The 14268-nt window shown below is 42.3% G+C and overlaps 2 protein-coding genes across 2 annotated transcripts in view; one reads left to right on the forward strand and one right to left on the reverse strand.

Moving 5' to 3' along the window:
• Positions 1–7305, reverse strand: part of LOC309697904 (uncharacterized protein) — an 8753-nt gene extending 1448 nt beyond the window's left edge. Inside the window, exons 1-9 of the mRNA XM_082520111.1 lie at positions 7283–7305; positions 5867–5937; positions 5128–5215; positions 1799–1902; positions 1244–1709; positions 1062–1154; positions 944–980; positions 624–695; positions 1–543 (exon numbers count right to left, since the gene is read on the reverse strand). The exon at positions 1–543 is cut by the window's left edge and continues 741 nt beyond it. Coding sequence (XP_082376237.1) covers positions 1–543; positions 624–695; positions 944–980; positions 1062–1154; positions 1244–1709; positions 1799–1902; positions 5128–5166 — 1354 coding nt within the window. The 5' untranslated portion in view covers positions 5167–5215; positions 5867–5937; positions 7283–7305. The remainder of the gene's footprint in view (positions 544–623; positions 696–943; positions 981–1061; positions 1155–1243; positions 1710–1798; positions 1903–5127; positions 5216–5866; positions 5938–7282) is intronic.
• LOC309697825 (transcriptional repressor CTCF-like) lies at positions 6986–14146 on the forward strand. The gene is made up of 13 exons (XM_082520000.1): positions 6986–7195; positions 9170–9415; positions 9513–9695; positions 9795–10167; positions 10260–10430; positions 10628–10761; positions 10843–10963; positions 11047–11196; positions 11388–11548; positions 11638–11820; positions 11917–12055; positions 12331–12477; positions 12608–14146. Exons 2-13 carry the CDS (start codon positions 9191–9193, stop codon positions 12862–12864), a joined length of 2244 nt encoding a protein of 747 aa, XP_082376126.1. The 5' UTR covers positions 6986–7195; positions 9170–9190; the 3' UTR covers positions 12865–14146.
• The last annotated feature ends 122 nt before the right edge of the window (positions 14147–14268 follow it).

The following is a 14268-nucleotide window of genomic DNA, read 5'->3' on the forward strand; positions in this document are numbered from 1 at the left end:
ATTTGGCTGACAGATTTGTTGATGCCGTGGAAACAGGGCTTTCGTGACTGGGAGCAGAAACAGTTTCCGAGGTGGTAATGGAAGGCCCGGCAACTGTTGCTGCTGAAGTGGAAGTGACAGCGAGGCTTGGAGTAACAGACTCTGAGGAGGTGGGGGTAACGGATGCGTTGGCAGGGGGCTCTGTGGGTGCGGTCGTAGTTTCGGGGACGGAGGTTGCTGCAGGAGAGTCAGTGCATACATCTGCGTGTGAGGGAGTTACAGTACTCGAAGGGGGAGCTTCAAAGTCGGTCGAGTCGGGGACCGCGTTTGAGATTGTCGGTGCAGCGGGAGCGGTGGTGGCCGGAGGTGACGGCGCTGCGGCTGGGCTGAGTTTAGTGGGCGTGTGTGTCTCTGCTTCCTGTATTTGGGCCAGCTCATTCTCAGGTGTGTTGCGGCCAGACGTTGTGGGGGGTGGCCCCGGTTTGATAACCGGCTTTGGAAGCAGAGCGGGTTTCCCGGCTCCTTCATGCGCTGACACACTTGCCCGAATCTGATGCCTTGTGTCTAAAAAGCAAGCAAAATAAACGTGAAAATGGTTCACTTACTGTACTCTGTACACATGAGAGCGTAAACCAGCGTTTTACCTGATGATGCAGACATCGTTCGAGGTTTTGAGAAAGTGGGAGGTGGCTCGGGTTTACTGTCAATGATGGTACCTGAAGGGCAAAAATCATTTTACCACAGGAATTAATGGCCCTATAATAGACTGAAAGAACCACAGACTCCTGCTTGGCTTATCAGCGCAGCCCCTCAGATACTAAATCTTTTCATTGGAGAACTGATCCATGTCGAGAAGCCTATCCTTTTGACACAAATCCCTAGACTTCAAAGATTAATTTAGCCTCATTAATACTACGCTGGAGCTGAGAAGACTATTAAACGTATCACAGATAAAGGCACATACCTTCAGACTCGGCCTTTTTCATCTCTCCTTCTTGATCCTACGTAAAAAAGGAGCATTTAGTACTTTTTAAGGCCTCTGAGATATCCATAACAACATTCAGACATGCAGATGTGCAAACCTGTGTCTCTCCTGGCAGGGGTTTGGAAACTCCAATACGCTGAAGCATGAGATGGAGCTTCTGTTCAAAGCTATTCTGGCCTTCAAATTGTTTCTAAAAGCAGCAGCAGCAAACCAATTTTCAGTTCTTATCCACTAATGAAAAAGACTAAAAAAACAGGCATTAACTCTAGCAACACCCACCTTTGCTGTGTTTCTGGCATTGGTCGACCCCGCTGCTGCTGAGCCAGATAGCAAAATGAGAGACTGGGACTTCCCCTCTCTGAGAGCTCGGCGGGGAGGCACTGCTTCGCCCCTCAGCGGCGGAGCGCCAGAAACAGGTGTCTCCCGAACAGCTGGCTCTCCAGAAACAGCAGTGGGAGCCTCTTTTGCTTTCTCCTTTTCATTTTCCTTGTCGTGCTCCTTTACTCGGTCTTTGTCTTTGTCTTTCTCGGATCTGGCAACCTCCCTGAGAGGGCGAATGAGATCAGCGATGGAGGCCTTTTTGGGACGCCCCTCATGGCTCGTCTCTGATTTCAAACCTCGCCTCTTTTTGAGCGTAAAGAAATCACCCAGCTTCCTCCGGAGGGTTTTCGTCGGGGCCGGACAAGGGACAGAGCTGGCAGGAGCCACTTCGTGCACTGTGATAGATTCCTCATCCTGCAGCTTCCTGTACAAAGAGTCGTATGTCTCAGTTTAAGGTCTATTCACTTGTACGGGTAAACATGAAGGGGCTAATTTGTGTGCCGTGATACTCACAGTGTATCAGCAGGCAGTACTCTCTTAGTAAAGAACTCTTCAACTCCTTCATCCACACGCCCCATGAGCTCAAGGACTTCATTTTCACTCTCGATTATTGTCTCCTAATTACCCCCCAGACACACACACACACAGAAATCAGATATTTTGCACCACGGATCACACAAACTAACAAGGAACAACTCGCATCTTACAGCATGTAACTTTACATTACATAACTATCACTTCTGAAAACCCACACACTCCTAGCACTCCTCATGCCTCTATAGGTGTATTTTGGTTTGATTCTCTCATCCATTTATGTTACGATCCGGGCCTCCCTGGACTCAGTTGCTCAGTAACGTACAATGGGTGCTGGGGGGTGGAGTGGGAGGGGGTCGTCATTGGATTTTTTAAACGCTGAATGGAAGCAACATAACTCATTTTTGCCAATATAGGTAACGTGATATCAAAATTGGGAGCCGCATTGTCCTGATCACATTAACATCTGTGCCCACAAGTAGCAATGAAAGTCGGGGGAGGCTCGAGTCCAGAAGGCAAATTTAGCCGAAGTCACCGTTACATGATATCCTGTCAGGGGAATTGCTTGAATTTTGTCTCCCAGGCCATTTGTCTCCAAGGGAGTGACTGAATGTCTGCAGCCTAATAGCTCTGTGACAGCGTGATCAGCTCAGTGGAAAACGGATGAGCTCACACACATATTTTACACGATCACATGAAGAAACTGAATGGCTTCTTTTTTTCCTTTTTTTTTTAAGAGAAAGCAAGAAAACGAGCGCCCACTCTCACAGAGGCAGATTTCATTGGCTTCCTGAAGCAGCCGGTGACCGGTACAATGGCACTGCCTAATTCAAGCCGGGGACCAGGCATCTTTTACAGCACTCCCCCTCCATCCTTCCCTTCCCCCTGCCTCTCCCCTCTGTACCCTATTCCATCTCTCCTCTCTCCCTCCCTTCCATTTTCCCTCCTCTCTCCCTCAAACACACACACACACACCTTTCTCTCACTCTCCATTTTTACAGAAACCTCCCTGATTCTCCTGCACAGTACCTGCGGTCTGCTGGGACGATAGTTCAGTTTCTGTCGGTGAGGTCTCGGTCTGCTCTGGGTGTAGTGCCTGAGCACCGGTCCGCCCAATGGCAGCTCCATTGGGGAGACACACGGCACGCTGTTGCCGTGGAGCTCTGTTGCCGTGGCTCTGTTGCCGAGGCACCGTTGCTAAGAGCACGAGCAGCAGCGGCAGTATGTAATGCCTCTGCTGAGGTGGGAGGGGCCGGGGTGGCGAGACTGACAGATCTGACAACAGAACCAAGCCTTTCTCTGTCCCCCTCCCGTCTGTGAGAGGAATACCACGGGGGAAAAAAAAGATGGTGATAAAATAAGGAGGCAGGGATAAAGTGACCACACTAACATTTGCTTCATCCCTGCAGCCTCACCCATGAACGGCACATGCATGGATGCACCGATTTACTCCAGTGTGAAAAGGCTGAGTGCACAAAATGTTTTACTGTGGTTACGTAATAAATTAATAATTAATTTTATATGCGGAAAAGAAGCTATAAATGACAGACTGACCCACTCTGAAAAACTTCACATTGCATGCATTTAGTGTAACGCCTGTGTTTTACTCTACCTCTCCTGCATGTGGTGACAAGATTAAGTTATCTTAAAAGCCCGGTGTTTATGCACTGTGCATATTTATCTCTCTAGCGTATAAAGTGTACTGTCATTATTATATCATACCTATATATATATATAGTTATATCGGGTGTGTGGTATACACACACAGACCCTAAAATTGCACAAATTCTAATTATTATTTTCTCCTTTCGTCTAAAACATCTAAAACACGTTTTAAACAGCTTTTTTGTAGTTCTTATCTTTCTTTCCCTTTTTTTTAATCCTCTCTCCTTCACAAATGTTTGCTTTTGATCTGAATAGAGTTGTGCACGCCCCCACAACAGTTCCTCACACACACACGGTCTCTTTTTCACGTATTTCACTGTTTATATCGCTGTGCTCTTCTCTTACTGTTATGTCACTGTTCTCTCCTATGTTTCAAAAATTAAAACTCGTTCCTGAACCATTAAATAAGGCACACGCCCTTAGCAGCAGTTTCCATACATCTTAATTATGCTGCATATCCTCCAAAGGACGCATGCTGCAGGTTTCATGGGAATTTGGTTTCCTGGTTGGAATATTTGATAATCAAAACCAGGGCTGATATTTACATGGAGCTCATGTTTCTTTTCCAAAATAACAACCCACAAACAACTTGTTTTTGCATTTATGAAGAAAGGTCAGGTGTTCCACATGAAGTAACGTGAGAACAGACCTACAGCAGGTCACTGTAACCTAGAAGTAACTTGGTTATTTAGATCTTATTATTATGCTGACAGAAATCAAATAAAACCTGCAGTGCTCAGATTACAATTTCATCTAATCAGCAGGTTGTCTGGAGAAACTTCACCAGTCCAGAAATGCTCAGGACAAACAAGGGGATCAAGTGTTCACGTGTAACTGACTTTCACAAATAATGTCGGAGGTATTTGTACTTGCATTTCAAGAAATGTTAAGCTTTTAATGCATTACAGTTCAAAGGCAATTACTGTACTGCACAGCTTTTGTCTGCCAGCTGAACACAACCACGTCTGATCTTCAAAACGTGGAATATTTCCCAAACTGTGACAGATTATAAAGAAATGTGAGTCTTAATTATTAGACAAGTAGCTGACAGATGACGACATGCAATCATTTGCATCATTATTCACTATGCACATATCAGCTCAATGTTTTTAAGGTTCGAATACAAATAAAAAATTATGAAAGGAAACCCAGTACCTAGTAATCAAAGCAGTTAAGACTTTTATAGGCCCCAGCAGAGGCAGAGGCAGACATTTGATACACCCGGGGCTTAAGGTAGTATGCATGTGGGATTGGGGGGGTATCAAGACACGAGGACTAAACCCCAATTCAACCAGACCCCGAACTGATCCGGCAGAATTAAAACAGGTCTACAACAGTTCACAATCAGGACTACTTAGGATTTAACCAAGACAGAACCAGAATCAGAACTAGATGATAGTAGCACTAAAGATCATCATAGACCTGCACTACACTTATTTTTTAATTCTACCAAAACACTATTTAGATTGAGAAAAGTTTATATAATTATTTAGCCTTGTTGTGCAAACAAGCCTGCATAACTTAATAAATATAGAATTTGAAAAATAACAAACCTAAAAAGAAACACTAGGTACGAGATACATGAGGACCTATGATACAGTGATACTTTTGGTAAACGACCATTTGACTAACATGTGTCTCACCTGCTCTTGTTCCATCTCTGTTCTGTCCTCATTCTCCATCTCCTTCTCTTGCCCTCTCTGTTCCTCTCTCTCTCTCTCCCTCTTTGTGCTGACAATCAAGCCAAACACCAACATCATCAAATATACAGTTGAAACCAGATATTTACACACTCTTCAGATAAAAACACTTTTTTAATTGTAACATCAAATCAGACTAAATGTTTATTTTTTTAGGTTGATAAATATAAAGAGTAAAGAGAGAAACTATCTGTATTTCTTAATTGTAAATGGCACCAAATTGTATTCAAAATTAAGCCACACTTATGGAGCTCCACAGTTCTTTTCCTGGTGTTTTGGTTGACATCTCTTGATTTTCCCATTTCAAAGAAACAGGCTCTGTGTTTTGCATTACAGTATATGCATCCACAGCTGTGCCACCAATTTACTCACATGGACTCTACTAACCTATCAGAAGCTTCTTCAGCTCAGAATGGAATCGTCTGGAGTTTTCTTATAAATTAACAATAAACTTAGTGTATATGTGCTCCTAAATTTGATTAAAGTAATAAAAAATAGACAGCTCTGTCTCTCTTTATTCTGACATTTAACTAATTCAAAAGATATTTCAATATTTATTTATCCAAAACAAAACAAGTTTACTCTAAATTGATGTTGTACAGTAAAAAAATGTTGTTCCATAAAGTGTACGTAAATATCTGGTTTAAACTGTGAATATACTGCTGTGTATTGAACAACATACTTTCTTTTAAAACAGTGCTGCCTGAGAGCCCCAGAATCACAGGAATCCAGTACTGATTTCCAGCTTTGTCCCTAGCACACAAGAGATTTCTCCAAATTCTCTGAATCTTGTGACGATAATATGTACTGTAGATGATAACATATTCACAATCTTTTTACATTTTACATCGAGGAACAATATTCAGAGATATTTTCAATATTTTTCAATAATCAGGAATTGTTCCACAGTTTGTGGACACAGTTTATTCTAGACTGGTGAACATCTACCCATCTTTACTTCTAAGAAAGTCTGTCTCTCTAAGATGCTGTTTTTATACCCAATCATGGGTCTAATTAACCTCATTTCAAAATGTTCCTCCAGCGGTTTCTCAGCTTAAACATTTACTTTGTATCTGTGTTCTAGTGTGGATAAAATATGAGTTTATGGGATTTGCAAATCACTGAATTCTGTTTTTGTTTACATTTTACACACTATCTCAGTTGTATGGTCGTTTTTTGTGTTCTAGCTACTTTTATTTTATCTCATGTTTAATTTTTGTTCTTAATTTTGTGTTTAGTTCCAGGTCCCAGTTCCAAGTCTTAGTAAACAAAGGCTAAAATAAAAGATTTCCCGTTTAATTTTAGCTGCTTTTTTATTTTATTTCATATGACTTAAATATTTTATACATAGTTATTGTTTCTAGTTTGGTGTTAGTTAACTAAAAAACCTTTGAACCAAATAATTAATGGTGGGCTATAATTGAAAAGTCCTAAAAGCTAGGGTCCAGGAGCTCACTTTCCCATGGCAACAGTCTAAATAGGTTTTATTTTCATCTTACATACACTATGCAGCTAATTATCACTCACGATTTCATTTGTGTGCATGTTGTAAACCCCAATTTGACACTTTCATGCCGCCCTCCAGTGGCTAACTGGATGAACTGCTTTAATACAGCAAACATTATTCCTAATCTTGACTCGATGCTGTTGAATGTTTAAAGGTCACTCCCGATGAAAAAAAAAACTGATAGCAGATCAGAAAACTAATCAATAACCTCTCCCTTTTAATAACCGTCTCCGTGGTTGCCACGCCCACGCCTGAATTCAAATCTGGCGCCCATCACCCACAGCAACATCCCGATCCCTCCTCTTTACTCCCCGGGCACCTAGTTGCGCAGGCGCAGTGGCTCTTATGGGCCGCCATTTTGTATGTTAGGCCCACTCTTCCAAAGCGGGAGAAAATTATTAGCCCGGCGCGGAGCACTTACGGCCGTCCGCTGCAGGACTGAAAGGAGCTACTGTAGGCGCTGAGCTTCCAAGTGAACATAACGAGGAAAGGAAGAAACCAGGAGTAAGTAGAGCTTTTACTTTGCCTCCAAACGCGGAAACGTTTTTGTAGGAGCCGTCGCCGGCCTCTAGGTGTCACGGTCGGGCTTACCGGCCAGGCGGCTGGCGGGGGGTGTTTGTCTCCCTCTATCGTTATCTAAAATGCACTAAATCCGTCTATAAAATGTAACTCCCTGTTTCAGTTGAGCATTTTGTTGGTTTTTGACCGATATTTCGATGTATGTGCACAGGGATGGCTGTATTTATCGGTGTTCCTGTTTTAAGTTTGTTCAGGCCTGACGTCCATCTTATCGTGCCCTTTGTTTCCTGTTTTCAGACGTACTCGCGCCTCCCGAGTTAACCAACTAACACGAGACAGTATTTAAGTAGTTTTATTTCGCTTATTAAACTATACATCATCTGTTGGACGATGTCCTGTGAATTGATAAAAACAGAACGGAGGAGAACGGATTTTTAGATTAAAAAAAAAAAAAAATCACACACAAGCGAACAAATGCTTCCTGAAGCATCGGACTAAATGTGATTTCTGTTACTGGCTCACAGTCATAACCTATCAGCGTTCAGCCAAACCAGATAACCACTGGAAGGCAGGAATGAAGACTCTTTTAAACATTTGCATCGCAGTTATTAAAAACGGTTACGGTTTCTGCATCGTCCACCAGAGTTTCACTCTGGCTCGGGTGCTAGTTTACATGACCCGGACTCCTCGAACTCTGGCTTGTGCGGGGTGTCATTGCGTAATGGCTGTACGTGCTTAGTGTAAAGAGTCTAAATATGATAGTTTTTAGTACTCTGGTGAGTCTTAACATCTGTGGTCTCTACTGGGCCCAAGTCCAGGAGATGAGACTTTTATTGGTCCCTTGTATACTTTTACTGACTCTCAAAAAGCAAAGCTAAATCCCGGGAGCTTAATCTGTAAAACTATAGCATAATTTATTAAGCGATTTGTTTTACATTATAAATAAAACTGTTAAATAAATCTAGTGTATTGTTTAAATCTTGCACATTTAAACCTGTGGCGAACTTAAAGTTAATCTGAATAGAGACAACTTTAATTGTAGCCTCTTAATTGTGCTTTGTAAAACAACCCATCTGATCAGTTGAAGAGGAGAACTTTTCTTCACGTTTAAACTATCTGAACAGGTACTTTATTTGAAACCCTTTAACTAAAAACAAGGTTTCTTGTCATCACACACAACTGCAGCTAGCTGGCCTTCTCCACATATGGTGACCAGTAAATGAAAAATGTTAAAATACTTTGTGCAAAATGCATTGAGCGCTGTTTGGTATGTATGTTCAGATGAGAAAGCACAAAATAAATGAAAACAGAGAACATGTTGGGTTGAGGCATTAAATAAACTCTAGTTACTAGTTGGTGGCCCTGGTGAAAATGGGGCATCGCTCATCCCTAGCAGAGGTGGGCTTTGTTTGTTTTATTTTGTGTTTTGTTTTAAAAAGTAAAAAAAAAACAGCATGCTGCTCATCTGACATCAACTCCAAGTAAAAGACAAGGGAAACGGAGTTTGGTGTATAAGCCCCAAAAAACCCAAAACAAACTGTGGACAGTTTTACACACTAAACTGTTTTTTTTTTTTTCTAAAGTTGCCAGTTTAAATGGGTGTAATTGATATCCTGGAAATGGAAAAGTTTTGTATTCTGCTGGCAGCACTTTTTGTCATACTGCACATTCAGGAAAAGGAAAACCAAACACTGGGAATGTTTTCAGTGCACAGGCAAATATTGATACAAGGATTTTTTTTTTTTAAATTGTTTTTTCAGTTAATCTAGGTGCTTTCATCATCTGGTCTAAACATGTCTGGATTTACTGAAAGCCATCCCGTTGTTTCAGTTTAGCCAGAGGGCAAAGGAAGGGGGGGGATCAAATAAAAAAATAAATAAAGCACTTTTTGGTTACAAACAATTCTCCATCACACCAGTCTTTCCTTTTGCTAAAGATATTCACGTTCTTTCTGTTTAGCGCATTTGTTGGCTCATTGCCATGGAGGCCGAGGTTGTTTCCATGGAGTCCGCTCAGGTGACGGATGGAAAGGTCCTGCCAGAGGGTGGAGAGGCCTTGACGCAGGGTGAAGTCGCTGGTAACATGGAGATGATGGTGATGGATGCTCTAGACCCAACTCTTCTACAAATGAAGACAGAGGTGTTGGAGGGAGGTGGCACAATGACAGTTTCAGGTGGAGATGAGGGCCAGATCATCACGCTTCAGGTTTGTAAAGAGCACGGTTTAAACTTTTTAGCCAGATTATATATGTCAGGTCTTTTATTTTTGCCATCAAACGATAAAGTCCAGTCTCTCTTCACAGGTGGTGAACATGGAGGAGCAAGCAGGTGCAGCATTAGGTCTGGGTCAGCTTCAGCTCGTGCAGGTACCTGTCACAACTACAACTGTAGACGGGCTCCAGGCTACTTATGTTGAGACGTCAGCGGCTAACAAGGATGCAGAGCCAGTTATTTGTCACACTCTTCCTTTACCTGAGGGCTTCCAGGTGAGAAATGACTTGAGGCTACCCGGTGCTTTTGATTGTCTTTGATTTTCAGTGAAGTCTTTGTTCCAGTAGGATTCATTTGTCATATTCCTACACTAGGTAGTTAAAGTGGGCGCAAATGGTGAAGTGGAGACTGTAGAGCAGGAGGAGCTCCAGGCAGCCCACGAGGAGCTCCAAGGGACAAGGGTGGAGGAGGAGGAGGAGGAAGAGCCAGCAGAGGTGGAGACCTCTGTGCCCCCGCAAGATGACCCAGAGTGGACAAAGGACCCTGACTACCAGCCCATTACTGCTGTCCGTAAAGCAAAGAAGGGAAAGAAGAGTCGCCTGCGCTATGCAGAAGGCGATCGTGACATGGATGTTTCTGTGTACGACTTTGAGGAAGAGCAGCAGGAGGGACTGCTGTCAGAGGTTAATGCTGAGAAGGTTGTGGGCAACATGAAGCCCCCGAAACCCACAAAGATCAAGAAAAAAGGTTAGACTTTGATCAAGTTACACGAAAACTTTCAAGAGATTTTTTTTTTTCTTCTTCTTTCCCAGTGCTAAATTGAACATCTCTGTGTCCAGGTGTTAAGAAGACTTTCCAGTGTGAGCTGTGCAGCTACACCTGCCCACGGCGCTCTAACCTGGACCGACACATGAAGAGCCACACAGATGAGAGGCCGCATAAATGTCACTTGTGCGGGAGAGCGTTCAGAACAGTCACACTGCTGAGAAACCACCTCAACACACACACAGGTATTTGGAGAAAATACAGAAACGGAAACAATTTGCTGGATGGACTTGGTGAGCGAGGAAGTAAATTTTCAGAGTGTTTACTTATTATTACTGCAAAAGTTAGTGGGCATTTATCTCCTTTTCATCCAGTGTTGTATTTCAGATTTCAGCTACACCAGCAGTTAATATACAGTTCTGATTTTCTTCTTCGTTTAAAGGCACTCGGCCACATAAATGCACAGATTGCGACATGGCGTTTGTGACCAGCGGTGAGTTAGTGCGTCATCGTCGCTACAAGCACACACACGAGAAGCCTTTTAAGTGCTCCATGTGCGACTATTCCAGTGTCGAGGTGAGTTATATTAGTTATTTAATTGGGCATCAACCTGGTCTCTATACCATGGAATAAAGGCTAATGTGTCTCTTTTCCCAGGTGAGCAAGTTGAAAAGGCACATCCGCTCTCACACAGGGGAGCGACCCTTCCAGTGCAGTCTTTGCAGCTATGCCAGCAGAGACACTTATAAGCTGAAGAGACACATGAGGACACACTCTGGTAAAATCCTTAGATTTTCAGTCAAAGTGTGTTTTAGCTCCAGTTTTTTAGGAGAGTAGCTGACTCGTCTTCTTCTGTTGCAGGTGAGAAGCCATACGAGTGCTACATCTGCCATGCTCGTTTCACACAAAGCGGCACCATGAAGATGCACATCCTGCAGAAACACACAGAGAATGTGGCAAAGTTTCACTGCCCACACTGTGATACCGTCATTGCACGTAAAAGTGATCTTGGTGAGTGATTTGAGACTATTTCTACTTCAAACTGTATGCAGAAGGACAGTTAAAGGAACGTAAACATGTTGCTCTCAGTTAGTGGATTGCCCTGTGTTGTGAAACAGAATATTTCAGGGAGTCTTTATCTCTATAACAAGGCAATATGACATTTATCTGACTGGATTTTTATGCCTTTGTCTCCATCTTAGGTGTTCACCTGAGAAAACAGCATTCATTTATTGAGACGGGGAAGAAATGTCGTTACTGCGATGCTGTGTTTCATGAGCGCTATGCTCTCATTCAGCACCAGAAGACTCACAAGAATGAGAAGCGTTTCAGATGTGACCAGTGTGACTACTGCTGCAGACAGGTCCGTGTTGGGCTGGAATACATTATGCTCCTGCTGTTTATTTTACTGCTAAACAAACGTTAAATGTCTTTTGTTCTGTTACCCAACAGGAACGCCACATGATAATGCACAAGCGCACGCACACAGGGGAGAAGCCATTCGCCTGCAGCCAGTGTGACAAAACTTTCCGTCAGAAGCAGCTCCTGGACATGCACTTCAAGCGTTACCACGATCCTAACTTCATCCCCACTGCCTTCGTCTGCAACAAATGTAGCAAGACATTCACTCGCAGGGTAGGACTGACCCTTGAGATCATAGTGCACACATGAGAGGGTTGTTTGTGTGCGTATGTCACAGAGGTGTGACGGTTCTGTGTTTTTGCTCCACAGAACACGATGCTACGTCATGCTGACAGCTGTACAGGTGATGCTTCTTTAGAAGAAAACGGAACTCCACCACCCAAAAAGGGACGACGTGGCAGGAAGAGGAAGATGCAGTCCAGGAGGGATGATGATGACGACGACACAGGTCTCGTACACAAGTGCTTGAAAAGCTGATATACAAATAATCAAAGTGTCTTAAGTAAATATTTAGGAGCCTGTCAAAGAGGTTTGGGTGCTACATTAAATTGTTGCAGATCTTGATTTTTTAAGGCCGTGCAAGAAAATGTGATTAAGTCTAACAAGTTATTGTTTCCCCCCTTTAAAAAAAAAAAAAAAAAAAAAATATATATATATATATATATATATATATATATATATATATATATATATATATATATATATATATATATATAGATATAGAGGGCGAGCTTGATGAGGTAGAGGAGGAAGAGGATTTGCTGACTGAGATGGAGGTGGAGCAGGCCTCGCCTGTTGTCCCTATCCCAGCCCCAGTGGAGCCACCAGTCAAGAGGAAGCGTGGGCGCCCCCCAAAGAGCAAACCAGACAGTAAGTGTTTAATTGGTGACCGTTTTTGATGTCATTTAACTCGTAGTGTTGGATTTTTCACAGATAACAAACTATATGTACCAATTTGAAAAGGTGTGTCTTTAGTCTGACCTGAAATTGTCCTAAACAGCGGCTGCTATCATCCGTGTGGAGGACGAGGCCACCGGAGAGGTCGACGACATCATTGTGAAGAAGGAGGTCGGAGCCGACCAAGACGATGATGGCAATGAGGCTGCACAGGAGGTGGTGGTGGGTGGAGGGAAGTCGACCATCCAGATGGAGGAGCTGACCCAGGGAGAGGGTGCTACGCAGGCGGGGCAGCTGTCTGAAGCCCCTCCGAACGGGGAACTGACTCCTGAGATGATCCTCAGCATGATGGACCGGTGATGGGTGTGAGGGTCAACCCTGTTTTTAAAAAGGAAAAACAAAACCCATCCCTTTTATTAAGTCTGCAGTTTAATTCTTGGCATTTAGGATAACAAAAGTCCTCCACAGACAAAAACATCACTGTTGTAATTTAAGATTTGCTTTTTAAATCATGTATTGATACGTGACTCGGATGAGTGAAAAGAGTGTTTTGTTTTGTTTTTTTTTTCTCATGTTTGTTTGTTTTTTGGTTTTTTAAGTAATGATTTACCAACCAACAACTCATGGCAGTTAATTTTGGAGTGGCTGTAGTTCATGGGAGTATCTTACCCTTTTTGTTTGCTTGTTTTTGGGGGGGTTTCCCCTCTTGTCAAAAATCACAATTCGGTTCATTTCAAGATGATGAGATAGCCTCATCTCATCCAATTGTATTCTGGATACATTTCCGACCTCAAAATCTGCAAAGGCATCCTAATCGTTCTTTAAGTTTAGTTTTTGTTTTGTACATAGTGCACATGGTGTTAAAATCCAGATCATATTTATCAGTGAAGCGTTGGTAAATAGGAAAGTGCTGTCTAGTAAAACTGCAGAGGAAAATTGTCTTCTGGGGTTTCACTTAAGAGCAGCGTGATGCCAAAAACATGTAAATTAAGCCCAGAGCTGAAAGTCTTTTGAAAAAATTGATTGCGGAAATACATTTTAAATAAAGGGGACTTTTGATACTGCTGCTAGTCACAGCCACTTCAAGATATTTTTTTTTGAAAAGAGAGTATTTTGAATTGTATTTCTCTTTTTCTGTGGTTAGTAAATCCCTTTTTAAGCATATTCTAGTTTTTAAAGCTTAATAGACTGCTTCTCTCATGCTCCTTGCTACTGTTACACCTGTAGATGATGTGTATGTACTAAACATTGATGAGTTGATGAAAAGATGGTTGTTTTCGCTCTCTCGTGTAGCCATTCCACTTTGAGTTGTTGTTTCCCTTTTGTACCATTGGCGATGCAAAGCTACGTAGCAGCTTGAATGACCTTTTAATAACTGTGTGGCAGATGAGAACAAATCTACAACTGCACAACCAATAAATGAGACTAGTAGACACGAGACTTTAGGTTTCTGCAGCTGCAATAACTGTTTTTAAAAGTCTGGTTTGGCTGAGTAATTAACATGTTAGTGGCGCACTCATGGCAAAACGTTTGCTTGAATAATTGTTTATTAAAATTGGCTAAGAAACAGAGCGATAAAACAGAAATGTCGGTTTATTTTGCTTGCAAATATATTTTATTAAATGGAAACATTGATATTAAATTTTTTTTTAAAATCTTTATTTGTATGTCCTAAAGAATATTTGGGAAACGGGCTCTGGTGGGCTGGTAGTGGATGTCATTAACATAAACTGTATATAAAAGGTGGTCGTAAATGAAAGGTAA

The sequence above is a fragment of the Aulonocara stuartgranti genome (genome assembly GCF_965226115.1).
Source record: "Aulonocara stuartgranti genome assembly, chromosome: 1".
Taxonomy (NCBI): domain Eukaryota; kingdom Metazoa; phylum Chordata; class Actinopteri; order Cichliformes; family Cichlidae; genus Aulonocara; species Aulonocara stuartgranti.